This window comes from Corapipo altera, unplaced genomic scaffold (genome assembly GCF_003945725.1).
Source record: "Corapipo altera isolate COAL_440 unplaced genomic scaffold, ASM394572v1 249, whole genome shotgun sequence".
In the NCBI taxonomy this organism is placed as follows: domain Eukaryota; kingdom Metazoa; phylum Chordata; class Aves; order Passeriformes; family Pipridae; genus Corapipo; species Corapipo altera.
Window position 1 is genome coordinate 339257 of NW_020884982.1, and position 25065 is coordinate 364321.

The 25065-nt window shown below is 42.4% G+C and overlaps 1 protein-coding gene across 1 annotated transcript; it reads left to right on the top strand.

Annotated features, from left to right (window-relative positions):
- The first annotated feature begins 3207 nt into the window (after positions 1 to 3207).
- Positions 3208 to 19330, top strand: NDUFA9 (NADH:ubiquinone oxidoreductase subunit A9). The gene is made up of 11 exons (XM_027665940.1): positions 3208 to 3304; positions 6059 to 6229; positions 7045 to 7142; positions 7327 to 7418; positions 9983 to 10124; positions 11010 to 11112; positions 11836 to 11903; positions 12038 to 12114; positions 15319 to 15414; positions 17309 to 17375; positions 19054 to 19330. Exons 1-11 carry the CDS (start codon positions 3226 to 3228, stop codon positions 19219 to 19221), a joined length of 1161 nt encoding a protein of 386 aa, XP_027521741.1. The 5' UTR covers positions 3208 to 3225; the 3' UTR covers positions 19222 to 19330.
- Positions 19331 to 25065: the final 5735 nt, after the last annotated feature.

Here is a 25065-nt window from a genome sequence, read left to right on the forward strand (position 1 = left end):
TGGCAAGCCAGGAATAGAAGAAACATCTTCTGATTTATAGTCCTTTGCCTTAGCATTAATTCATCTTTTTTCCTTTAGTCCAAGCTTAAAATTTGGTTTTAAGTCACTTCCCATGGACATTTATGTTACGGCATAGAACAACTAAGGGTTAAGTCTCCACAGCAAAAGGCTCTGACTTTGATCAAGAACAAAATATTTGTGTGAGATGCAGAAAGTGGACAGACATTTCCATGTAGCTGTATTACACACCTGACATGAGCCTAGGGACCAAGTTCTGATTGGCAAATTCCCACTGCTTCCCATGAGGACCCAGTACATTTGCAGTTGTGAGCATCGGCTTTTTTTGTACTATATCTAAGAATATCTGGCTTTCCTGAAGGTGTTGAGGCAGGCTGGGCTGCTCAGAAAAGCTGTAGTGAGACTGTCAGGCACAACGAAGGTTGACAGAGCAGTGTGGGTAGGAAGTTTGGGGATAGGAGGTGGAGGGTGCTTGCTACTGTGGTTCCTGGCTACCAGTAAAACGAGATGAACATGGTTAATTCTTTGTGCACCTGGACTACCAGTCAAAGAAAAAAGTGTGAAGGAAATTGGGGTTGTTCAGCCTGGAGAGGAGAAGGCTTTGGGGTGACCTAATGGTGGCCTTCCAGGACCTGAAGGGAGCCCACAAGAAAGATGAGAAGAGGCTATTTCCAAGGGCCTGATGTGACAGGACAAGGGGCAATGGCTTCAAACTGACAGAGAGGAGGTTTAGATTGGATATTAGGAAGAAATTCTTCCCTGGGAGGGTGGTGAGGCCCTGGCACAGGTTGCCCAGAGAAGCTTTGGCTGCCCCATCCCTGGAAGTGTTGAAGGCCAGGTTGGATGGGGCTCTGAGCAACCTGGTCTAGTGGAAGGTGTCCCTGCCCATGGCAGGGGCTTAGAATGAGATGATCATTAAGGTCCTACCCAACCCAAACCATTCTGTGATTCTACAGAGTTCACAGAGCATCCAAATTTTTGCCCCAGGCCCCAAATCACCTCTCTGTGCCACAGTTCTGGCGGGGTTGCTATTTGGATTTGCATCAGAACAGTAGATGAAGTAAAACTGAGTATTTTGGAATCTGTCTAAATTGTCAGAAATATTCCCTGTCTCTTCTGCATTTTCCTGTGATGTGCTAAAAACTTTTTCGAGAATATGAGCCCCAGCTACAGTGGTGTAAGCCAGGTTGCAAAAAAATGGCCATTTTTATTCCATGCAGACCAAAAAACAATGGGAAGTCAGGAAAAAAACAAGGCTACAATAGTGCCAGTGGCAGATTCAGAGTGCCCAATATGATCATGATGTGACATTCAGAGCAGCATTTGCTTAGGGCAAAGAGCCTCAGTGAAATGTCGAAGACTGAAGGTGATAGAGGGAAACAGGAATTTTAGTGGTTGCATGTCTGTAATCAGAAGATTTTTTAAGGGTTATTTAAGGCTAATTTGATGAGGCCAGGTAATTCAAGGCATAAGTAATGAGTTGGTAAAAATGTTTTTAATTGGTCCAGTTCAGCAGTGGCCAAAGTTTCAATTGTTGGACTTGTCTCATTTCCCACAAGACAGGTATGAGGTGCAAGGACCTGCAAAACAGCACATCCCATAAGAGAGATTAATCAATATTTTGGCTTAATATAGGCGAAGGGATGTTCCTGTGGGTGGACAGTGACAATATGACACCTCAACATGAGGCCAGGTGTGCCCAGGTGGGCAAGAAGGCCAGTGCCATCCTGGCTTGGATCAGCAATAATGTGGTAGCAGGACCAGGGAAGTGATTACCCCTCTGTACTTGGCACTGGTGAGGCCACACCTTGAATACTGTGTCCAGTTCTGGGTCCCTCAGTTAAGGAAGGTCATTGAGGATGTTATATATAAATAATTGGGATTCGTGAAACAAATGGGTGATTACCTCAAAATAAAACAAACAGATTGTAAAACTTAATTACACCCCATAAAGAAATAAAACAGACCCTTACAAGGTCAAGAGGTCCTAAACCTCCCTACTATCCCAAAAATAAAATATGTATTTTTAGGCGCCTGTTCATCCAAGAATGCATGAATTATGACTGGTTGTAGAGATAACCCTTTTAGCTTTAGCTGTAAGAAAACCCATATATTCTTAGCAAAAACCTGTAGAATGTATATGTATATTATATAATTAATATACATGAAGTAGCTAAGATAAATACTAAATTTACCCTGTAGTAGGGGTGTGCAGATTTGGGAAACTGGTCCCATTTCTGTCACCCAGCCAGCTGCTTGCTTTTACCATATAACAAACTATTATTCAAAAACTTATAGAAACTCGAAACTTTGTTTATCACAAGGAGACCTCATTAATGTGTATAAATATCTGCAGGGAGGGGGCAGAGGATGGACCAGGCTCTGCTCAAGGGTGCCCAGCAATGGCACAAGAGGCCATGGGCAGGAACTGATGCCCAGGAAGTTCCAGCTGGACATGAGGAAGAACTTCTTTGCTGTGCAGTGAGCGAGCACTGAACAGATTGCCCAGAGAGGGTGTGGAGTCTCCCTCACTGGGGATATTCCAGAAGCATCTGGATGCAATCCTGTGTCCTGTGCTCTGGGATGACCCTGCTGGAGCAGGGAGGTGGAACCACCTGACCCACTGTGGTCCCTTCCAACTTGAACCATTCTGTGATTTTGTGAGGAACTGGAGCGTGTCCAGAGAAGGGCAACAGAGCTGGGGAAGAGTCTGGACAGTCAGTCCTAAGAGGAGCAGCTGAGGGAGCTGGCGGGGAGGGGGGGTGGAGCTCATCCTGGAGAAAAGGAGGCTCGGGGGGACCTTATTGCTCTCTACAACTATCTGAAAGGAGGGTGTAGCCAGGTGGGGGTCGGGCTCTGCTCCTAGATTGGACAAGGGCACACAGTCCCTTAAGCTGTGCTAGAGGGGGTTCAGGTTGGACAACAGGGGCAATTTCTTCCCAGAAAGGGTGGTCAGGCATTGGAAGGGGCTGCCCACGGAGGCGGTGGAGTCACCGTCCCTGGAGGTGTTCAAGGAACAACCGGACGCGGCACTCAGTGCCATGGTCCGGTTGTCACGGCGGTGTTCGCTCGCAGGTTGCTCTCGGTGACGCCACAGCTCTCTCCCAGCCCAATTAATTCCGTAATTCAGTGCCCCCGCCATCCCGCGTCCCCCCTGTCCCGGGTCCCCCCGCCCGGCGCAGCCGCGGTGAGGCCGCGGCCCCGCGCATGCGCGGCCCGGCCCGGGGAAGGCACAAGATGGCGGCCGCGACTCGCTGCGCTCGCGGGCTGTGGCTGCCAAGGGCAGGTGAGTGTCAGCGCGGGGCACCGCTCCCGCCGGGAAACGGGCTGTCCTGGGGCCTCCGGCCGAGCCAGGGGGGTGCCCACGATGTCCTTCTAGGCGTCGGGGAGTGCTCAGCCTGCGGAGAAGCGCTGGGTGAGGGAGCTCGCAGGGCAGCGGCTGGAGAGCCAGCTGGCCAAAATGACATTTTCTAGGGCAGAAGTGATCGGGTTTCTGCCTCCCTTCTGCTCAGGGAAGTGGGATTTGGAGCCCTAAGGGCTGCCAGGGGTGGGCTCAGGCTGTAGCCGTGGTTGTCGCGCTGGGACTGTCACTGCTCTTTTTTTTGCATTCCTTTTGCCGTTTCTTAGGTGACTTTGACCTTTTTATAGTAACGTTCGACTACCAATATTATATTTAAAGCTTGTGTTTGGGCCCTTACGGCCAGAAGAGAGAGTCGGTTTTTGTTGAGGTTGATTCCGCGCACGCTCCTGTGTTGGGTGAGGTGGGAGGTGACAGACAGGTTTTGTTTGGTTGGTAAAAGTAAGGAAGGAATTTAAGAAACTTTTAATAGGAGCCGTGGGTTTTTACTGTGTGTTTATACTTAAGTGGCTGTCAAACTGCCTTTCAGGACAAAATCGGAGATGTAGGATCTTCTGCTGGTTTGTAAGGTATGGAGAGGATAGGGATAGACAAACTTTTGGGTGGAGAAAAAGATGATTTGAGTTTACTGTGGATATTTGAGGTTTAATTCACGGAATCACAGCATGGTTTGGGTTGGAAGGGACCTTAAAGATCATCTCGTTCCAACCCCCTGCCATGGGCAGGACACCTTTCACTATCCCAGGTTGTTCCAAGCCCCATCCAACCTGGCCTTGGACACTTCCAGGGATGGGGCATCCACAGCTTCTCTGGGCAACAGAATTTGTAGTGAATGTAGTAGTGGTTGGGCATATAGCCGTAGATGGTGATAATTTATGGCACATCTTGCAGGCAGATTTATGGAACAAGAAAAGATGTTCATAACTAAATTCCTTATAGTGCAAGGCAAGCAACAATAGGTGTGTATGCAAAGGTGGGAGAACACAAAACAGTAATTATTTGTTAATATACCAGTGGTAGCACTATGAAGAGCCTGTCACTCAATAATTTTTGCAGAAATAGCAGCAAAAAAAGCCAACAAAATAGTTGAAAGATACGCATTTGTATTTATTTTTAACCTTTCACATCGTTCTTACGGGTTGATCTGTTTAATAATACTGTTTTTTCAACAGGTGCTCACAGTGGACTGAAATCTTGTTACATTTAGGTTTTGTGTTGTAAGGCCTGAAATGTTTTCCTATCTAAAAGTAACAGAAGTACTTTTAATATTATGAGTATCAGTATTGTGTATTTTTTTTAGTAAACTTTTAGAAAGAAAAGTGCATACAAACAAAGCATTGGGGAGTGTGACTTGTCAAGCTTTCTCTTCACCACTTCAGCATATCACCTAGCTTTTTTTTTTTTTAAATACTTGAAGGAATCCTGCTGATTATAAAGAACCCAGGCATTTTTCTGTGAGTCTGCATTTCCTAAAAAATAAATTAAATTACAAGCCCCTTGTTACTGGAACACCACAGGGTAACAAGATCCCTCAGTGGGTTCCTTTGTACTTGTACCAAGCTTGGGTAAGGAAACTGGGAGTGTCTTCCTTTTTTTTCCAAGTCTCAAGGTCTCTGTTTCAGTAGTGGAAAGGCCCTGTATATCTGCTCCTTAAAGACAGAATCCATGCCCAGTTTATGCTTGGGCCTATTTTGTAGTAAAGGTGCTTTTTATGAAGTCATATATCTACTTTAAGTAGGTGTAAGACAAAATATCTTATTTTGTCCTGTTTCTATCAACCAGTTATGAAGCATAGTTTCTAGGCATAGTATACCAGTTTGAAAAGTACAAGTGTATGTGTTATTGGTTTATTTACTGTCAAACTGTCTTTCACGACAAAATTGGAGATGTATCTTTTTCCAGTTTGTGGGGTATGAAGAGAATAGGAATAGACAAACTTTTGGGTAGAGAAAAAACCTCCTTCAGGCACTGAGATCTTGCTGGATTTTCTGATTTGAGTTCTGTCAGCTGATGCAACAATATAATTTATATCTAAACATTCCCTATTCTTTTGGTCTTCTTAACATCAGGGCTGCAGTGTCAGTGCCACTGTGTAACTGGTAATACCTGGTCACATTTAACCTAATTCAGTGTACAAGCAGCATTTGTGTTGTTTTTCCCTAATGCATCTGTTGTTCTGATGTCAAATACTCATCTTCATTATGATTTTTGCTACTTAGATTTACACTGAGAACATTAAACTTGCTTATTCTTGTCCAGAAAACGCTTATGTCCATGACTTAATAAAGGTTGGGAAGTGATTTACTGGGTTTCTGTTGTATCCCCAAGGTGGTTTTCCAGTGGCAGCTCTTGCACTCAGATGTCTGCCTTGTGTTTATGCAGCTTGTATTTCATCTGTCCCTTTCTTTTTGTGAGCATGGACATGCAGTAGCACTAAACACTTCAGATTTCAAAAATCTTCTTTGTTTTGCCTAATTTGGTTGGAGGGAACATGTTCCTTCCTTCCAAACTCTCTACCTGTCAGTTTATCATCAAACCATAGACTGGTTTGGTTTGGCAGGGACCTTAAAGATCATCTAATTCCAACCCCTTCATGGATCTGTAATGAGAAAAATAGCATAAGCTGTAAGTTAGCAGTGTCAGGTGCCAGTTAATGTCCCACACTCCTGTTCTGTGTTGCAGGGCCTGGGATTTCTGTCCTGGCTGGAGCACCCTCCGTGCTGCAGCAGCGCCGCCAAGTCCATCACGCCGTGATCCCTCATGGAAGGAGCGGACGATCCTCTGTCAGTGGCATCGTGGCCACTGTCTTTGGGGCCACAGGTTTCCTGGGAAGATATGTTGTCAACCGTTTAGGTGATGTACTGGGAGTGCTAATTAAAAAAAAACAACCATAAAAGCTGTTTGAGGAAACTGATTTTCCTTCAGGTTGCAGGGTGACCTAGAAACCTCTGGCATTTCGGGTCTTACAGGTGTTCTGCACGATGCTTTTGTAGTGTTTGGTCTCCTAAAATGCCAATATGTGGCAATTAGTAAAATTTGTTTTATGGTTTTAATTAGTTAAATAGTTTTAATCTAGGAAATTTCGGAGCTTTTAAAGATTGAGGTCATTAAAATAAGTCATGCTCCTTCAAGTATTGCTTTTCAGCCTGTAGACTGAAAATCTGAGGATACAGCACATATTTGATTCTTCACTAAAATATTTGCAGGAATTTGGTTAGAATTCTTTAAAATTGCCCTTTTGTATTTTAAGTTTTGGAAAATAGCCTTTGCTTTTTTTTTTTTTCCTCCCTTCTCCCTTTCATGCAACTTAAAAAAACAAAAATATCCTTAAGTGTGATACACTTTTGGGTATTTTACTATGTTTATGGGACACACCGTTGTTTGTTGTTGTTGTTTTTTTAGCAAGCTTCTGTATTTTGTCTTAAAAGCCTAAATACTCAAAAAAACCAAAAAATCTTGTTTAAGAATTCCAAATATCTAGGTTGAAAGACTCGCTTCTGTTCTACTTTTAGCTTTGTTGACAAGTATCCAAGATACCTATACCTGATGTTGTTCTTTAATGCTGGGGGGGGAAAAAAAGAAGCTTTGTTTATTTAGAAGTTCATCTACCTAAAGTGATGTGTTTGCTTGAGATAAATGAAACTTTTGGGGTTTTTTTTGGCTCTTAGGTCGCATTGGCTCTCAGGTGATCATCCCCTATCGCTGTGATCAGTATGACCTCATGTACCTGCGGCCCATGGGGGACCTGGGGCAGCTCCTCTTCTTTGTAAGTCCCTTGCTCTGGCTTTGGATCTGTCTTCAGATCAAACACAAACTGATTGCTATACAAAGCAATCTGTTAATCATTCTCAGAGACACAGCTCCAAATGGGAATGGTGTGGAAGAGCTTTCTCTGATGGTGCCTGTTTGCACATTATCTCACCTTTCTCCCATTAATGCTCTGGTTACAGGAGTGGGACTGTAGGGACAAAGACTCCATCCGAAGGGCTGTGGAACACAGCAATGTGGTCATTAATCTTGTTGGAAAGGAGTGGGAAACAAGGTAATTTGCCTTTTTTTTCTTATATTGATAGGTTTGCACCAGGTGTTGGATGTTGTAGTCCTGTTTTTACGTGGCTAGCATGTGTGTGCAGTGATGCTTTCACTGTTCTTGGCTTCTACAAAAAGACAAAGCCAAAATTGTGCATATAAAATTTCTTCTGTTTCTTTAAATGATTACCTAGAACCCTGGTTATGATGCACTCTGGAAAAGGGCATTCTTTCTATCATTTTCCAGCTTCTGTCAGGAAGATCAATGTGCTGCTTTCCCACACCTGACAGGTATTCCCTGAGTGCCTTCCTACAAATGACACAGGCTCACCAGTTTCTTATATTTACAGTATATTTATATGACATTTATATTTACATTATATTGATATTTACATTATTACAGAAGTGAGATTTTGTCCTTTCGCTTGGGCATAGTGATGAGTTGTAGCCTACTAGACTAAGCTCTGATCAAGCTTTTCCTACTCTCTGGAAATGTTAATATACAGGAATAGCTAATGGAGACTCCCTGAGATTATGATTATTGACATCATTCCTTGATAGAATTTTGGCACAGACAATATTAGCTGCAGAAGCATTTTTTAATGATAATTTCTAAGAATAGTTCCTTTTTGAAATCCATTAAAAAATTCCCATGTTTTTTTTAAGTTAAGAATACTTGTAATAGCCTCATTTTTTTTTTGTATGCATGCAGTTCTGTCCACTTTATTTAAAGCCTTGTGCAGAACTGCCAGACAAAAACCTAATTGTGTGATTTGCCTTTATGAGGTACATGATTTTGCTGTCCTGGTAAACAAATGCAGATATCAGTTTCATCTGTGTTTACAAACCTAATACCTCTGTTGCTCTTTTTTTCATCAACAGCCATTTGATGTTCAAATTGTAAAATCAGTAGGTAAATTGTATTAATAGATCAGAAGTAGTAGTCTCAAATGGTATAATTATTTGTCCTGGAATAGAGATCAAATACTTATTCCTGTCAAAACAGAAGAAATTTCTTTAATGTGGGAGTGAGGGGAAAAAAACAAAGTCTGTACAGTTTGTACAAGGACAGTGTAATCTCTGTTTTGTCTCTGATATGTATTTCATGGCTACTTCCCCACTCAAAATTTCGGGATTTGTGTAAAAAGTATGATTTGCTTAAAGAAGGGTTTCTTTTTTACTGAAGGGAAGTGTGAGGACAACATCACAAAGTTTTATTCTAGTTGGAAACCCCTCAAACCTCAAGCTGTCCTCTGGACAGTTTCAACAGATTCAAACAGACAAGTCTTGGTACAAGTTAAAGACTTTTGGACATTACACATCTTACCACTGCTTTGCACAAATATTTTTATCACATATTTTATACCTGTTGGTGTCAGTGGTGGTGCTGAAACCGTGAGATAAAATTCTGTGGTCTGTTAAACACAAGGTCAGAGTAACCATTGTAGTCATCCCAAAGTCTCTGAAAAACTTGGGCAGGAAGAAAAAAAAAAAAGATCAGATTTAGAGATCAGTCAAAATAAGGAAAGCCTGCCATGAAATACTTTCCTCCCTGCCTTGTATTCATGTACAGACTCATCTGTGTGTGCCATGTTGTTTGAAACTCCATAGTTACAGGAGGGATGTTGTTTGTTCTTGTGTGTTTCTAAATCTATTTTTGTGAGTAGAGCAGAAGTGATGGTTCCCAGGATCAGATTAGTTATTGAAGGGTCAAAAATAACTTCTTATTTTGAAGAGTTTCTTTGGAGTCCAGTGGGATCTGAAGAGCTGTGAGAGTAGATAAGGACAGAGAGAGAGAGAGAGTTTGGATAAGATGTTTGTTACCCAAAGCAAATGGACAAGATTGAAGGGTGCTTACAAGGATAACATAAAGACATGAGAGACCAGTTCTCTTTCTAGAAATCTTGGGATAGTTGCAAAGAATTGCCAGCCTATAGTGTCAGTTCTGCTTGGAGACAGAGCTTCTGTGTTGTTCTTGATCAGATGCCCAACTAGTTTACAGTTTAACCCCCTAATAAAGGCCCCTTGTTAGGGCTCCTCTGAAATGGCTCTAAATGCTCTGACAATTTGATTTTTTTCCATTTGCATGAGCACCTCTGCGATTTTTGGTTTGTTTCTGTCCACTTCCCCAATGCCAGGCATCTGCCCTGACTTGCACTGCTCAGAATTCTTGAGCTCCTTTGTAAGGTAAATAAGTTCATCAAATCAAGTCAAATTTTGAACAGGTTTTGTAAATACACAGCTTTGCTCAGAGCTCAAGATGCAGCAGGGCTTCTCTTAATAAAAATAACCTGTTTTCCCTTGGGCAGAGTTTTCTATTTGTTGCTGACAAGTGAGCAAGAGGATTTTTCTTGCTGATTTAACATGTGAAAAACAGAGAATCTGTAATTCACTTGCCTCTGATTTTTATTATGTGAAGAGTCCCTCATGAAAGGAAACTTAATCTGTAAGAAAGAGCATAAAGACAGGTTTTTGAAATACATTCAAGTAATACTTAGTGATTGCTTTTCTCCCTGGTTGGCAGGCAGCCAGGGTTGGTTGCTCTTAAAGTAAAATTTGGGTTTTGCCTTGTTTTAGAAACTTCAAATTTGAAGATGAATTTGTAAATATTCCTCAAACTATCGCACAGATAAGTAGGGAAGCTGGTGTGGAAACGCTCATTCACATTTCTCACCTGAATGCCAACCTGAAGAGTCCTTCCAAGTACCTCAGGAGCAAAGTAAGTCTGGAATCCTTTTGAATATATTTTCTGAGAGCCTACTATTTTAAAAAATTATTTATTTTATTTTGTTTGTTTCCCCAACTGGGTCTGTTAGAAGGAAATCAGTGTGTGAATTTGCTGTGGAATGTTTTCTGCAGCTGAGACATTTTTGAGGTACTTTACTTACTGGAGCTTGAAATCTTCCTTAGTACTCCATGTGCTCTGAAGGGAAATAGATGTTGTATTCCTGAAAACTCTTTCCTTTCTTTTACCCTTGAATATCTTTGCATCTCAAATCACTGTCATTAAGAAAGAAGAACTGAGTCGACAGTTTGGGATCTGATATCAGCCCTAAGATCTAAGGCTGGAATGACCTAGTAAGTAGCTGATGCCAAAATGAATGTTGCAAAAACAGATGAGTATCTGGTATGAGCCCTTGGAGTGGGATTGTTACCTGCTCTTGTACAAAAAAAAAAAATCTGGGTTTGGTATCCTATAATTTTTTTCCTTATTAGGAGCTATAATTTTGTGTTATTAATTTTTTTTTGTTTTTTTAATACAGCTATTGTCAATTTTTCAGCTGTTTTTGTTTTGTTTGGTCTCACTGTACTTTGCATTATCTTTAGTATGAACCTATTTATTTATTTAGGCTTCTTTTTGAACTTGTCCCTTTAAATTTGTGTCACTTCACTAGCGAGACTGCATTTTATCTCAAGCAGAAGAAATGATCTGTGGGATTTTTTTTGGCTTTTGGAGTGTAACATCTCAAAGATCAAATGGCTTAGATACAGATAGTTTTTGTCCTCCTGATGGTGTCATTTCTTTCAGTTCTGTAGTCAGACATCCACTTCTGGTTTGTTCAGAGTGGATCTAATGAATGTGTTCACTTTCATTGAATGCCAGGCTGTTGGAGAGAAGGTAGTGAGGGAAGAATTTCCAGATGCCATCATTTTGAAGCCCTCAGAGATGTTTGGGAGAGAAGACCGATTTCTCAATCATTATGCAAGTATGTGCTCTTGAAGTAATAAACCCATGTGTGATCTGTATAACTGTCTGTAGAGAACAGAGGAAAAGGGGAATTGCTTCTAAAAGCAGGTGTGTTTTTTATCAGAAATGTACTTTGTTACTGAATGTGAATAGTGGGAAACACAGAAACATCGTGAATTATCTCCTGACTAAATTCTTTCTGAGTCTAGTTAGACTTTGCTCTTTGATTTTATTTTTTTTTTTTAATTATTTTATTTTGAGGGAAGGTGTGTACTGTTGTTTGGTTTTGGTTTTGGGGGTTTTTTTTTAAATTTAGATTATTCTCAGCTCATCTGAACCCTCAAAGTAGTTTATACCCTGAAAGGAGTTTGTCAAGTTGGTAATGCTCAAATATGCAAATCAACCTGAGTCGTTCTGGGCTCAGAAGCAACAATAATATCTGATGTATGAGCAACAAATTGCTGCACAGGATAGAGTGGAACCTGGTTTTCTGTCTTTTGAAGTTGGGATATCTCTGAACCACTCTAAACAGTAAATACAGCCTTCCCCTCCTTGTTTATAAGAAAACTGTGTGTGTGGAAAACAATGCTACTGGAATTGGATGGGAATTCTTTCCAATTCTGGTGGGTTTTTTTTAAAGTTGAGTCAGTTTTTAGAAGAGTTCCACACTCAGTATGTTGTAAAGTGTCTTGGTTGTTTGCTTCCTGAAAGGATTCACAGATTTTCTCCCTCTTTCTGGCAGACATGCGCTGGTTTGGTGGTGTGCCTCTCATTGCTCTGGGCAAAAAAACAGTGAAACAACCAGTATACGTAAGTTTTCAATAAAACAAACAATCCCAAATCCTCTCTGGGTGGATTGGGTACATGTAAATAATTTTTGAAACACTAGTATGTGCATATATTCCTGTTTTCTGTTGGTAACGGTGTGAATTTGTTCCTCACAGGTGGTTGATGTAGCAAAGGCAATTATTAATGCAATTAAGAATCCTGATGCAAAAGGAAAAACATATGCCTTGGCTGGGTAGGTCACTTTTCTGATTCTAATTAACTGAAGTACTTCTTTTTGGTGTCATTTTTTGGCATGCTGCACAGTACATTTAATTTCTCCATCCATGCACACAGTTTGAGCTGCAATAAATTCCACCTCCTTTTTGGGAGGAAAAATGACTCGAGCTGTTCCTGTGAGTACTCTGAAAATCCCAGTTTGGGCCCCATTGCATTTCATGTTCTGTGTGTGCACACAGAGGAATAGGCATCTTGGGAAGCATGCTGGACAACACAGATTTGGAGAAAATTCTGGTAAAGCTGTGTGGAAAACACCTGGAATTAGAATAGTTAGAGGCAGTGGTTCTCCTGTTAAAGGCAGGGGGTTTACAGGTTGCCCAGAGAAGCTGTGGATGCCCCTTCCTTGGAAGTGTCCAGGGCCAGGTTGGATGGGGCTCTGAGCACCCTGGGCTAGTGGAAGGTGTCCCTGCCCATGGCAGGGAGTTGAAATGAGATGATCTTTAAGGTCCCTTCCAACCCAAACCATTCTATGAGTCTATGATCTCTTGGAATATTTTGTGTACAGAAGCTCCAAGTCATTGGAGTCATGGGTCATTGGGAATAAACTGTGGCAAATGGAAGGTAATGGGTCCATGTTTGATCCCGTAACACAGCACTGGAACTGGTCTCATTCCAACATGTGGTAAAAGGAACATCAGATTCATTGGTAAAGAAAACAGTTGCTAATTAAGATATAAATGATGCTGAACAGCTTTCTTTTTTTTTTGTATTGCATGCACATCTCTGTCTCCCCCTCCTACCTACCAAAAATGTGCATCATGTCTGGATTTTGCAAAGATACTAGGATTTTATCTGAGGTTAAATTGGTTTTTCCATGCTCATTTTGTGAGACTTGCAGTGATGAATCTTTATTCCCACGATCCAGAGATTACTGTCAGTTTGGCTCTTACTCATGTTGTGCCAGTTTGTTCTGTGCTTTAACTGAGCTGCTGAGGAAGTTGTGATCATGGCAGGTGCCCTGGAACGGGCAGCAAGTGGGTCTTCAACTCCCTTTGGAATATGCTGAGGGACTTCTGCTCAAAAACTAGTGAAGTGAGAGAAAGAAGCTAACAGTAGTCTGAAAGAACGCAACAATAATCAAGTAACTTGAGGTTGCTTTAGAAGCACTGGGGCGATGGGAGGTGTCACACTGAAAAACCAGTGCAAACAAATGCTGGACAGCCATTCAAACCCCCTTTTTATAGATGTGGAGGTGTCAGATGGACACAACTAATGCAAACCCACAACATGTGATGAAATTAACCCTTTGAGGGACTGTTTTACCCCCTGGGGGTAAACTTGAACATGTGTCAATACAAATCCAAAGTCACCTGCCCCAAAAGGAAGGACAGGCATCTGGTTTTAGGTCAGCTCTGCCTCAGCAGAAGCAACTGTTCCAGCTGTGGGAGAAACTGAGAATTGTGCACTAAATAAAACACTATTTGCATCCAGATGGAAGGGGCTGAACTTTAAATGTGTTCCTGCAGTTTCATGGTCTAACTTTTTGGCAGTTTACAGAAGACCAGGAGTTCGGTGCCCAGGTTTCAGAGGCAGGAATCCAAGGAAGGATGCCAGGCTGTGGTTTCAGGAACATAACAATGCCTGAAAAGACTTTGAATGAGTGCTGGTCTAAACTGACATTCCAAATGAGTGTTGGAAAACCAAAGGAACTGTGCAGCATAACCCTTGCCTAAAGGTGCATGATACACCTCTTTACATTTTTGGAGAGGAATTACCAGTTTGTGTTTCAAATACTAATTTTGGAAAAGAGCAGAGTATTTCTGTGGGTGTGTGGGATTTTTTTGGTATTATATGGTGGAATGGAGTTTTAACTGTGACAGCTCATGGTGTCTTTGCTGTTTCTGAATGACTGAAGGTTTTTATGGTTTGCCTGTTCCTCTCTTTCCTCCATGGAATTAGTTTTACTTCATCCACTTTTTAAAGGTGTCTTGAATACTGATGCTCTCTAGAGCTTTGCTCTCTGCTAAAATAGGGGTTCATGTACTGACAACTCAGTGGGAGACTATTCCTGGGTCAGTTGTATTGTTAATGTTTGATAATTTGTCAAGAAAAAATCCTTTAGTGTAACTTCATAAGTGCAGATATCTCTCAGGTTCTATAATTCAGCAATCTGGATGAAGTTCATAAGGAAATCTGAGTGTAGAATTCTTTGAATTCTCCCACATATGCTGCCCTACCTTGAAGTATATCCATTAGAATATTTCATTTCCTTTTGCAAGCTAAAGTAGTAGTAATTTGGGATTCTTTTTCCCAGCATTTATCAACAGATTTTGATTGTGGTTATTTTTCTGAAGAACGTGTCAATTGAAGGCTGAGTTTTCATGCAACCTCAGGCCTTGATATCTTGTGTGATCTTGGGCCTGTCAGAGTGGAATACCAGCAAATTGCCTTGAAAGCCAAGGGAGATACCTGATGGCTCAGTTCAGAGGCATCTATAAAAATCGAGTATAAAATGCCAAGTCAAAGTCTGAACAAGAAAGGAATGAGAATTCCCAGTGGTATATGTTTCTCTCAAACTACTGCAGGTGTGCAGGAGACTGGCTACTTCCTTCTCTCCATACTGAGAGAGAGAGAATGCAATTTTTTGGGAAAATTTATCTTGGCTTCTTCCTCGTGCTTTTGGAGAGATCTGTATATTCTTAGTCGTGCAAAGGCAAGTGAATCAATCTCCCTGCAGCCATTTGCTACCAAAGATGGGTTGTGTTGTTAATAAACCATCCTTAATTTTCCATTTGCCTTCTGGCTTCCTTCTATTACAGACTGCAAAATTATCCCAGCACTGGAAATCCTGTGTTCGGAATTTGAGTCAGCACGGAGGGAGCACGTTAAAGGTGTGCTTTGAAAGCACCCAGAATCCGCTTTATCCAGTATCATTGTGGTGGACTGGCCTTGGCTAGCAGCCAGATTCCCCACAGTGCCTTTCTGCTGCTTCCTCATCTCTATATTTTTCCCCAACTCCTTCCACAGGCTGGAGTCCTCCAGGAGAAACCTGCTCCACCATGGGCTCCCCGTGAGCCACAGGGTGGACAAATCATTTGGATTGAAAAAAACAGGCCCTTGGGGCTGGAAGGCTTTAAAATGTTTTGTTGCCTGGTGCCAGTATTTAAGTATATTGAGGTACACCTGACTTACCTGTAATGTTTGTTGCTTCTTCCCTCAGCCCTCACCGGTACCTCCTGTACGACATGGTCGAGTACATCTACGCAACTTCCTATCGAGCCTTCATTCCCTACCCGCTCCCACGTCCTCTCTACCAGTAAGTGGGACCCTAATAAGGCTGAGGGAGCTGGGGCTGTTCAGCCTCCAGAGGAGACACTGAGAGGGGACCTCATCCATGTGTGTCAGTGTCTGCAGGGAGGGGGCAGAGGATGGACCAGGCTCTGCTCGGGGGTGCCCAGCAATGGGACAAGAGGCCACGGGCAGGAACTGATGCCCAGGAAGTTTCAGCTGGACATGAGGAAGAACTTCTTTGCTGTGCAGTGACCAAGCACTGAACAGATTGCCCAGAGAGGGTGTGGAGTCTCCCTCACAGGGGATATTCCAGAACCATCTGGATGCAATCCTGTGTCTTGTGCTCTGGGATGACCCTGCTTGATCTGGTGGCCCACTGTGGCCCCTTCCAACCTTACACGTCCTGTCATTCTATGATTCAGTAAGAAACTGGGGCTCTGGGAGGCAACACAGAAGCATAAATACCTGTTGCATTGGTTATTTGCTCTGACCAGTTGTTATTTAACATGGATGACAGAAACTGGCTTTTGTATTGATTTGGGGCAGTGTTAGAGGTAAGTTCATACTGAGATCTTGGCCTGGCAGTTCGAGCAGTGTGGTTGTGAGCAAGCATTTCTTTGTCTATGATATGAGGACAGTAACATCTTTAAAAGATGGTAATAAATTGGGAGATAAAAAGGGAAAGGTGTAGCATCACTTCAGCTGACTACAGTGGGCTGTTTGCATGCTCTGAGCTGTTTCTGCAGCTGTATGTGCACTGTGTATATTACTGGTGCATGGAAAAGTGCAGTGTAGATCTGAGCCTGGGCCTGATCCTTAAGGGATAATCACATCCTTTCGAAGAGCACCTCAATAATAAATGCCATTTCAGAAGCAGTGCTCAGCATGGTTGAGATGTGTTCATGTTTGGGGTGGTTGTCCTCCTTACTCTTAGTACAATGCCAATTAATAAGCTAAAGCAGTCACCAGTGTTGGAGCCCTCCTGCCAATCTGCCAGTAGGACTCACCACTGGGTCCATGGAACTGCTGATGGATAATAGAACATCTTAAACTGTGGTGACTGTTTCTGTGTTGCATGTAGGAGGCATCAGATTAACATGGCTCAGCTGACACAGAGCAGCTTGTTAAAAAGGTGCTTATTAGTTTATTCACATCTGCTGCAGTCCATATTACACTTCTTTATTTGTGGGCTAAACTAAGTGGTATTTCATATTTTTGAGAAAAGACTGAGTTTAAAAGGCAGATAAGCCTGGTTCTGTTTATGTGCAATAACTTAGTAAATCTTAGTCTGCCAGGTGGGCACTTCAGTAAGAAGTTGGTCTTCAGACACTGAGCAAGAGCTGTAGCCTTGTTTTCTTTGCCAGATCTTCTTTGTTTCAAGGGAAACTTCATATCTGAAAAGTGCAAATGTACTAATCCTCGTCCTTTTTATAGATTGCTCCAGATTCCATCATCTTGTTTCTAGGGCTGATAACTCATTTAGTTGTCAGCAAGTGTGTTTTTTCATGGAGGCACTGAAGGAAACTTGGTGACTAATTGGATTACTGCCCACACCACTGGGGAGCAGAGTTTGGATGAAAGGCCAGGGGCAGGACTTGAATGCCTCTGTGTGGGGAATTGGATGTGGGGGTTTACTTTCCCCACCCACTAACACTCATTTTTACTTCTAGATATTTGCTTCTCCATTCCCTTTCACAGTAAAATAATAGAATACTTGCTAATTCAGTAGCAAACAGTTAAAGTTACCAGAAACACAACTAAGAACTTGGTGGCTGGTGCTTTAATGAATTCATAGCTTGCAAGAACAGCTACAGAACAAGCCCTTGCTCACTGTTATGTGTGAAATATTTTTACCAGTTCATTTTCTTCTGTGCATGTGAATAATGACTGTACTTCTGCAATACTCTTTCTGTTTACAGTTTTGTTGCAAGATTCTTTGAGATGAATCCATTTGAACCGTGGACAACACGGGACAAAGTGGACAGGGTAAGTGTGTGGGACAACCCCCAGATCCTTCTTGGGAAACATTTCATTGTGTATTTGTGACTTGCACTTGTAGGTTTGAATTCAAGGAGTGCTGAAATGTTTATACATCAGGTGGTGTAGCATTTCAGTCAGTTCAGTGACCAGAATTTGGGTATAAAGAATTGCTCTCAGACTGTGTGGATGGTACAAAAATGGATATTTTAAAAAATGTCTTAAGTGGAAAAAGTGGTCAAGGCTGCCTGTTTCACTGTGTCCCTGCCCCCTTCCCCAAAAACACATGCTATTGAAAATAGCAAAGCCAAAGGAGAGATACTCCCCACTCTCTTAGGTCCATTTATGTACCTCTAGATGCATTAAGATGCACTTATATCATCCAGATAATGGTGTTTTTAACAACTGAAGTTGAACTGACAACTCTGGATACAGCCCAAATTCTCACTTAACATTAGAGTGTATTTCTCATGAAAATGTTGCAGCTTCATGTTTATTCCTGTCTTCTCAGTTTGTTTCACTGGGGGTGGAGAAAAACAACTACAAGCAAGGAAAAAGTAGGATTTAGCAAGTATTAATGTCAAAACTTGGCGTATGAGTAGGCTAGCAAAGATAATCATGTACAGTTCCTAAGCTTGCTGCTCTCTGAGGGGGGGAGGGAGTCTCCCAGCTATTTTTCAGAGTTGAAGTTTCAAGACCTTTTGTTGTAACACAGTATCAATAGCCTATTTTGGACAGATTATCCCCAAATTAATTTGAGACAGGATACTACTATGAATCTGGGAGAACTGAGTCCTGTCCTTAGAGCTGCTCACTGAACAGCTCTAAGCAATTAATTTCCATGTTCACATTTCTCCATCTGTAAAATAAACTGGTTTCCTGTTCTGGTTGAAAATCATTGTGAAAAACTGTAGAATAAAGGAAGGGAGGATTTGTCCCATGCTGAAGAGAATTGGTGTTGTAATGCTATTGACTTTATTGGCCCAGGGTGTAGATGTAAGAGGGGAGTTTCTCCGTGTCGCTTCTGTGTCTGATTGTTCCTCTTTCCCAACTTTTCATCCTTAAATAGTCTATACAATATTACACATGGTTGACCTAAAGACCTTTCAAGGAACAACAGCATAAGAGGAATCTACGTGTGCTAAGATTTAGGTGTTGCAAATGTGGTAATGAAATTAAATATGTCCCTCTTCTAAACCATGAACAAGGGACTCTGTTCTAAACCACGAGCAGAGCAAAACAACCTACCAGAGGTGACAATTCAACACACATATTCTTGGCAAAGAAAAATGTACATAATTTGAGTTCAAGAATGAACTTCCCTTGCAAGTTTGGCTTAATTTTGTGCTTGCAAGGCAGTAACCTCCCTGATAATATATGGGGAGAAAAGGAAGATGCTTTTTGCATGTCTCACTGCTGCTCAGTCCTGAATCCAAACCTGAAGCCTGGAGGGCTTTTTTCTGATTGCAGAACACCTGTATCTCATGTTGAGGTCACTGGTACTCGATACCTTGTGTAATTAAGCCATAGTTCTGTAGGGCCACACTGAATCTTCCCCTCTTCTCGAGGAAAAGTAGTGAGAAAAAACCAGTATGTGAATGATTGCATTGGGTGCAATGCTGTTGATTTCATCAAGTGAATTATCTTTTTTTTCTTTTTCTCCCTACCCTCCTCATTCTTGTTAAAGTTTCACACCACAGACATGAAACATCCTGACCTTCCTGGTTTTGAAGACCTGGGTATTCAACCAACACCTCTGGAGCAAAAAGCCATCGAAGTCCTGCGCCGTCACCGCGGATTCCGCTGGTTGGATGCTGAGCTGGAGGAAGCAAAGCCAAAGACACATCCCATGTGACACCTGGCAAGAAGGATTTATCACACTTCTTAAACTGCCTTTGTATGACCCAATTTATTTGGAGAACTGTGTACATACTGAGTAAAATATATTAATCATGTAAACTGTATTTCATGAGTGTTGCCTTCTCGGTTGTGGGGGACTGTTATTGCAGTGCAGATTTGCTCTTTAAAAGGTCATCAAAGCAAATTGTAGCTTAGCTGCTGAGCATTACAGCGTTTTGAAGGTTGGGATTAGAAGGAATGTGTCTTAACATTAGTCTGTTTCTCCCTTGGCTCTCAAACGTATCACTGAGCTTTAGCAGCGCTCAAGTGACGTGAAGAATGTTACAGTTCAGGACTGGGTTGCCTAAAATACATCCTTGCCAATAGGGATTGCTGGCACTGCCACCTATTCAGATTATAAGGTCTCAGAGAGAGCCCTGGTTTTAGGTTCTTGACTCTTCTGCGCCCTGAGCACAGCTCTTAAAGAAAATGCCAACCTCCTTTCAGGCAGTTGTAGAGAGCGATAAGGTCTCCCCTGAGCCTCCTTTTCTCCAGATTAAACACCCCCAGCTCCCTCAGCTGATTGCTGAAGATCAGAATCTCTCACTCCCTGTGTTGTTGCCAAACTACTGTGAAACTTCTGGGCGTAAAGTGTTTCTTAGATTTCAACAGCTTCCGCGTTTTGTTCTTCCACATCAAACCTGCTGCTGCTAATATTTACTCTGTTAGAAAGAGATGGGCTCTTGTGATAGTGAGAGGTTTTTGATCCTACCTTCTAAGGAAGTATTCAATTTGATTCTTGTGGAGTGTTTATTTTTCTTTTGATAACATAAGTTTAGTGGCTTTAAAATAAGTCTGGGAGTTCAAAAGCTAGGACAAACTGGAAGCGAAGTGCATGTTGTTAATAATTTAATCCTTAACTTCTGTTATTTTTCTGACTGCAAGGTTTTCTCTATCAGACCCTAACCATAAATGAGTAATCTCATTAGCACTCGTCTAATAGGTGTGGCCCTAATCTTGATTCATCGCATGTTGTTCGCATCCTGCTGTGAAAACGTGTTCCTGAACTCCTTCACAAGTGCTCGTGGAGTACAGAGAGACACAATTATCACGTAGCCCCACATGGCTGACAAGCAGTTTCCATTCTCAGATGGCAAAGTGCTGCAGTAAGAGCTGCCAAAGGCAATGCTGTGATGTGAGGTGCCAATTCTGGGAATGCACCATCGTGCAGGAATTTGTTTATTTTTTTCCCCCCTCAATCAAAGCACAGCTTTTCCAGTACCTTCAGCTGCACTACAGAGCTCTCCTACAGGGTCTTAATTCAGACGACTATTAGTGAATGGGCAAGTGATGAATATCCAGGAGAAGTTTGCTTTAAGCAGCCTGCTCCACATCAGACAGCAATATGGGTAAAGGGGCGTATCACATCACAATACTTTGTCTTACATATCACTTTTGCTTCCTACCTTGTAGGAACCACACTGTGATTTCTCCTTAGTTACCCTTCCAAAGCACTTTCTCTAGAGGTCTTGATTTTTTAAAATTTTTTTTTTAAAGTAACTTTTTTTGTAATACAGCCCAGAGAACAAAATCACTGTAATTCGTAGAATCACCAGGGTTGGAAAACACCTCCCAGATCATCGAGTCCAACCGGTGACCTTGTCAACCTGACCAGAGCACTGAGTGCCATGTCCAGTTGTTCCTTGAACACCTCCAGGGATGGGGACTCCACTACTTCCCTGGGCAGACCCTTCCAATGTCTAATCACTCTTTCAGTGAAGAAATTCTTCCTGATGTCCAACCTGAACCTTCCCTTGTGCAGCTTGAGGCCATTTCTTTTTGTCCTGTCCCTTGTTCCCTGGGAGAAGAACCTGACCCCCGTGGCTCCACCCTCCTGTGAGAGAGTTGAAGAGACTGAGAAGGTCCCCCCTGAGCCTCCCTTTCTCCAGGCTGAGCCCCCCCAGCTCCCTCAGCCACACCTGGGGCTCCAGACCCTTCCCTGACTCCGTTGCCCTTCTCTGGACATGCTCAAGCCCCTCAATGTCCTTCTTGCAGGGAGTGACCCAGATCTGGACACAAGACTCAAGGTGTGGCCTCACTGGTTCATGTGGGAAATATTGATGGCCTTTATCCTTTCCTGGGAAGGTAACTGCTACTATAGTTTTTCAGTGTGGAAGGAGGAAGGTATGGAGGAACGAGAAGGAGAAGGCAAATGCAGAAAACCCAGTTTGCCTTTTGAGATCCCCCTGCAAGTAAAACTGAAGGATACTTGCATTTTAGGAAATAGGGTAGGAATAGTGTCTTCATCTAAGGGTGGAGAGAAGGGTTTGGACCTTATGTTTCCTCAAAGACTGGTTATGTATACTAAGCAGTTCGGACTGTGGTTTGGACTTACTGCTAATTATGTGCATATTTCTGCTGAAATTATGATAGCACTTAATTTCCACTGTTGATAGTGTATCACTGCGTTTGGAACGGGTGACTTGGGTGGAATTAAACCTTCCTATTTGCTGCCTTATTCTTAGATCTCATTTTTTTTTTCTTGGATCACTTTGGAAGCCTTAAGGGTTTCTTCAGTTGTTTAGAGGGCAGATTTTTAACAACTGTAATTATTGCCTTCACACTGGCAATAATTACACTGTAGTTACCTCTCCCTGCTGTTATTTCTTCTTCCTTTCCCTCTGCCCTAAGAGAGACACATGGATAGGATTATGTGAAATGAGGAGCTCAGAGCAGTGTTACATTTAAGGTAATCCAAATTATGAGTAATTCATGATGGTGTTATTGCAGAGTTATGGAAGCAGAAGGTGGAGGATGCTGGCAAAACAGCACAGGAAAGCTGGTGGCAGAGCTGAGAACAGAGTGATGGTGTGCTGCTCCATGGCTTCTTTCTCTCCTTCTAGCAAGGAGTTATAGCCTGGGGTTCACTCAGCCTGAACACCATTCCTTCCTGGGAAAGCTTGCAAATGTAACATAATCTGGGCATGTGAAAAAATAGAAAATGCAAATTGCCTTTCTCTCTGTCACTAGGGAACCTCAGGGATTTTGTTGTTGGGATTCTGATTCGGAGCAGGTATAGCAACATGTGGACGTTGGTTTGCCCCTCATCGTTGCAGTCTTGACTTGCATCAAATTGGCCAGTAGTCGGAGCTGCTGCTCAGCAAATACTTCTCCAGCTTTTCCACCTCTTCTGTAACTTCCTTGGCCAACATTCATCCTCTGGGCTGATACAGCTGGTTAAAAACGCATTAAAGATTTTCCTTCAACGTTTTCTGCTTTGTGTGGGACTATATGTATATATATCTATGCACACACACACACATATATACACATCCAGAGAGAAGTGGTCAAGGCTCCATGTCCTGATAGTCATTAGTGACAAGTGGTGTTCCTCAGGGATCCATATTGGGACCCAGCACGAAAAGGACATGGACCTGTTGGAGTGAGCCCAGAGGAGGGATGCCAAGGTGATCAGAGGGATGGAGCAGCTCTGCTGTGAGGAAAGGCTGAAAGAACTGGGGTTCTTCTGGAGAAGGCTCTATGGAGACCTTGGAGCCCCTTCCAGGACCTGAAGGAGGCTTACAAGAAAGCCAGAGAGGGACTTTTTACAAGGGCCTGGAGTGATAGGACAAGTGGGAATGGCTTAAAACTGACAGAGAGTAGGGTTAGATTGGATATTAGGGAGAAATTCTTCCCTGGGAGGGTGGGGAGGCCCTGGCACAGGTTGCCCAGAGAAGCTGTGGCTGCCCCATCCCTGGAAGTGTCCAAGGCCAGGTTGGATGGGGCTCTGAGCAACCTGGGCTAGTGGAAGGTGTCCCTTGCCATGGCAGGGGGGTTGGAACTGGATGGCCTTTAAGGTCCCTTCCAACCCAAAGCATTCCATGATTCTATCTATGATTTTGGCAACAGAAGGTGCGTGTTCCTTACTTTAAAACTATTGAGTTCACATGTCTTAAGATGATCCCTGAACCTGAGTATTGCAAACCTCCTCTGCTTGGAGGAGATGAATCAACTGGTATGTGAGATTAAAACTGATGCTCTAGCCTTTCTACAGGTGGATAAACGGGAGGTTTTGTTCTCTGTGAAGTTGCCCACTGCCTTTGGCCAACAGGATGGGGACTTACTAGGGGAAGGGAGAAAAATAGGAGCACATACACATTCTTTAGATATAATTTTCTTCGGAAGTTCACCTCTAACTAATACTGTTGCCAATTAAAATGAAGCTGGTGCTGCCACTGCATTTGGTGGGGTTCTGAAGGCTGAGGGCATCCTTGGCAAAGCAGAGGTTTGTGTTCCAAGGAAGTGTTAAATACAGCAGTAACTTGGCAAAGTGATAGGTAGAGTGAAAATGAAAACGAAAGGTGTTTGCCTCTTTTACAGTTTTGCCATGATGATCCTTACCTGTTTCTCACATGTGCTTTATAGCTTTGAGTTGGGTTTGGATAGGAAAGAAGTGTTTAGCTCTCAGTTTGTGATAAACTGCAGGTCACCAGTTCCTTTGCCAAGCTTGATTTCCCTCACTAGCCACTCCAGTTTTCCCACACAAGGTCCCTTGGACCTGTGATCTCCAGTTGCTGGCACTTAGTCCTCCAAGCACACAAATGCACATGGAACAGAGAGTCCCTCACTCAGGAATACTCCTAGAAATGGAATTTAAAAAGAACGCAGGAGGGATCAGGTGTGGGGCATGGGAAGACAAGCACACTGACCAACCACTCATTACTCTTTGTTACTACCCAGACCACCTTATTCCCTTCTTTTGCCTGCCTTTAGAATTTTCCCAGCCTGCACTCCAGTGGATTTATAAATCTTTAAAATAGGAAGAATAACCTCTCACATCCTTGTGTTTTCTTGAATAGACATTAAAGAAACAAAATAAAATATAATGACACAGCACAAGTTAAACAACAATCCACTTCACTTCCCCATTAATTAATCTTTACTGTAAATATTTGGAATTTTTCATCTAAAAAATGCTAGTCATCAAAAACTGGTTCATGTCTATTTGAAATTCCTCACTTAACTTACCCTTTTAGAATCACAGACTCATTGGAAAACACCTCCAAGATCGAATCCAACCTTTGACCAATCTCCACCTTGTCAACTAAACCACAGCTTTAAGTGCCACATCCAGTCACTCTTTGAACACCTCCAGGAGTGGAGACTCCACCACCTCTGTGGGCAGCCTCTTCCAATGCCTGACAACCCTTTCAGTGAAGAAATTCTTCCAACCTGGAAAGAGGAAAATTAAGAAATGCAGAAGAACACCTTGCTTTCCTCCTTGGTTTTGCATTTCATCAAGTTTGGCTTTACTGTGTGAGCAACAGGAACCCACATTGGGAGGAAGAATTAGAAGAGGAGAAAAAAGGTTTTTATTCTTTAGTGTCTGGTGGAATGGGGAGAAGAGCCAGTCTGGAGACAGGAGGTATTTAAGGGAATATTATTAGTCTCTTTCAGGACAACTAAATCAGGGAAGAGACAGAATCTTTTAAACTGTCACTGAGGGATTTTTTTTAGTCCTGACCAAACCTTGTGGTGGAACTGTGATAATCAATAATATTATAACAAAACCCAACTACTTTCATTCACTATTTTTTTCCTGACTTTTCTAAAATCAGGAGATTAATTTATAATTACCTTTCCATTTTCCTCCCTCTTTGTGAAACTACAGCCCTGTTGAAACATCAGGTGTACTTGTTATCAACAGTGTACAGTGCCCTGCTTGCATCAAGTGCAGTCCAGTCAGGATCAGTAGGCAACCTTTAACCAAATTACTATTTGAATTTTACCTATCTTGTGTCAAAAGCAAGAGCAGAAAAACTGTAGTTTTCAGAAAGTCAGATGATTTACTATTGCTTTC

Bases quoted from the DNA above. Each gene is read 5' to 3' on its own strand.
- NDUFA9 (XM_027665940.1), top strand. From the start codon at position 3,226: ATGCGCGGCCCGGCCCGGGGAAGGCACAAGATGGCGGCCGCGACTCGC. The intron at 3,305-6,058 runs GTGAGTGTCAGC...TCTGTGTTGCAG, and splicing joins GCTGTGGCTGCCAAGGGCAG to GGCCTGGGATTTCTGTCCTG. The intron at 12,115-15,318 runs GTAGGTCACTTT...TTCTTCCCTCAG, and splicing joins AAAACATATGCCTTGGCTGG to CCCTCACCGGTACCTCCTGT.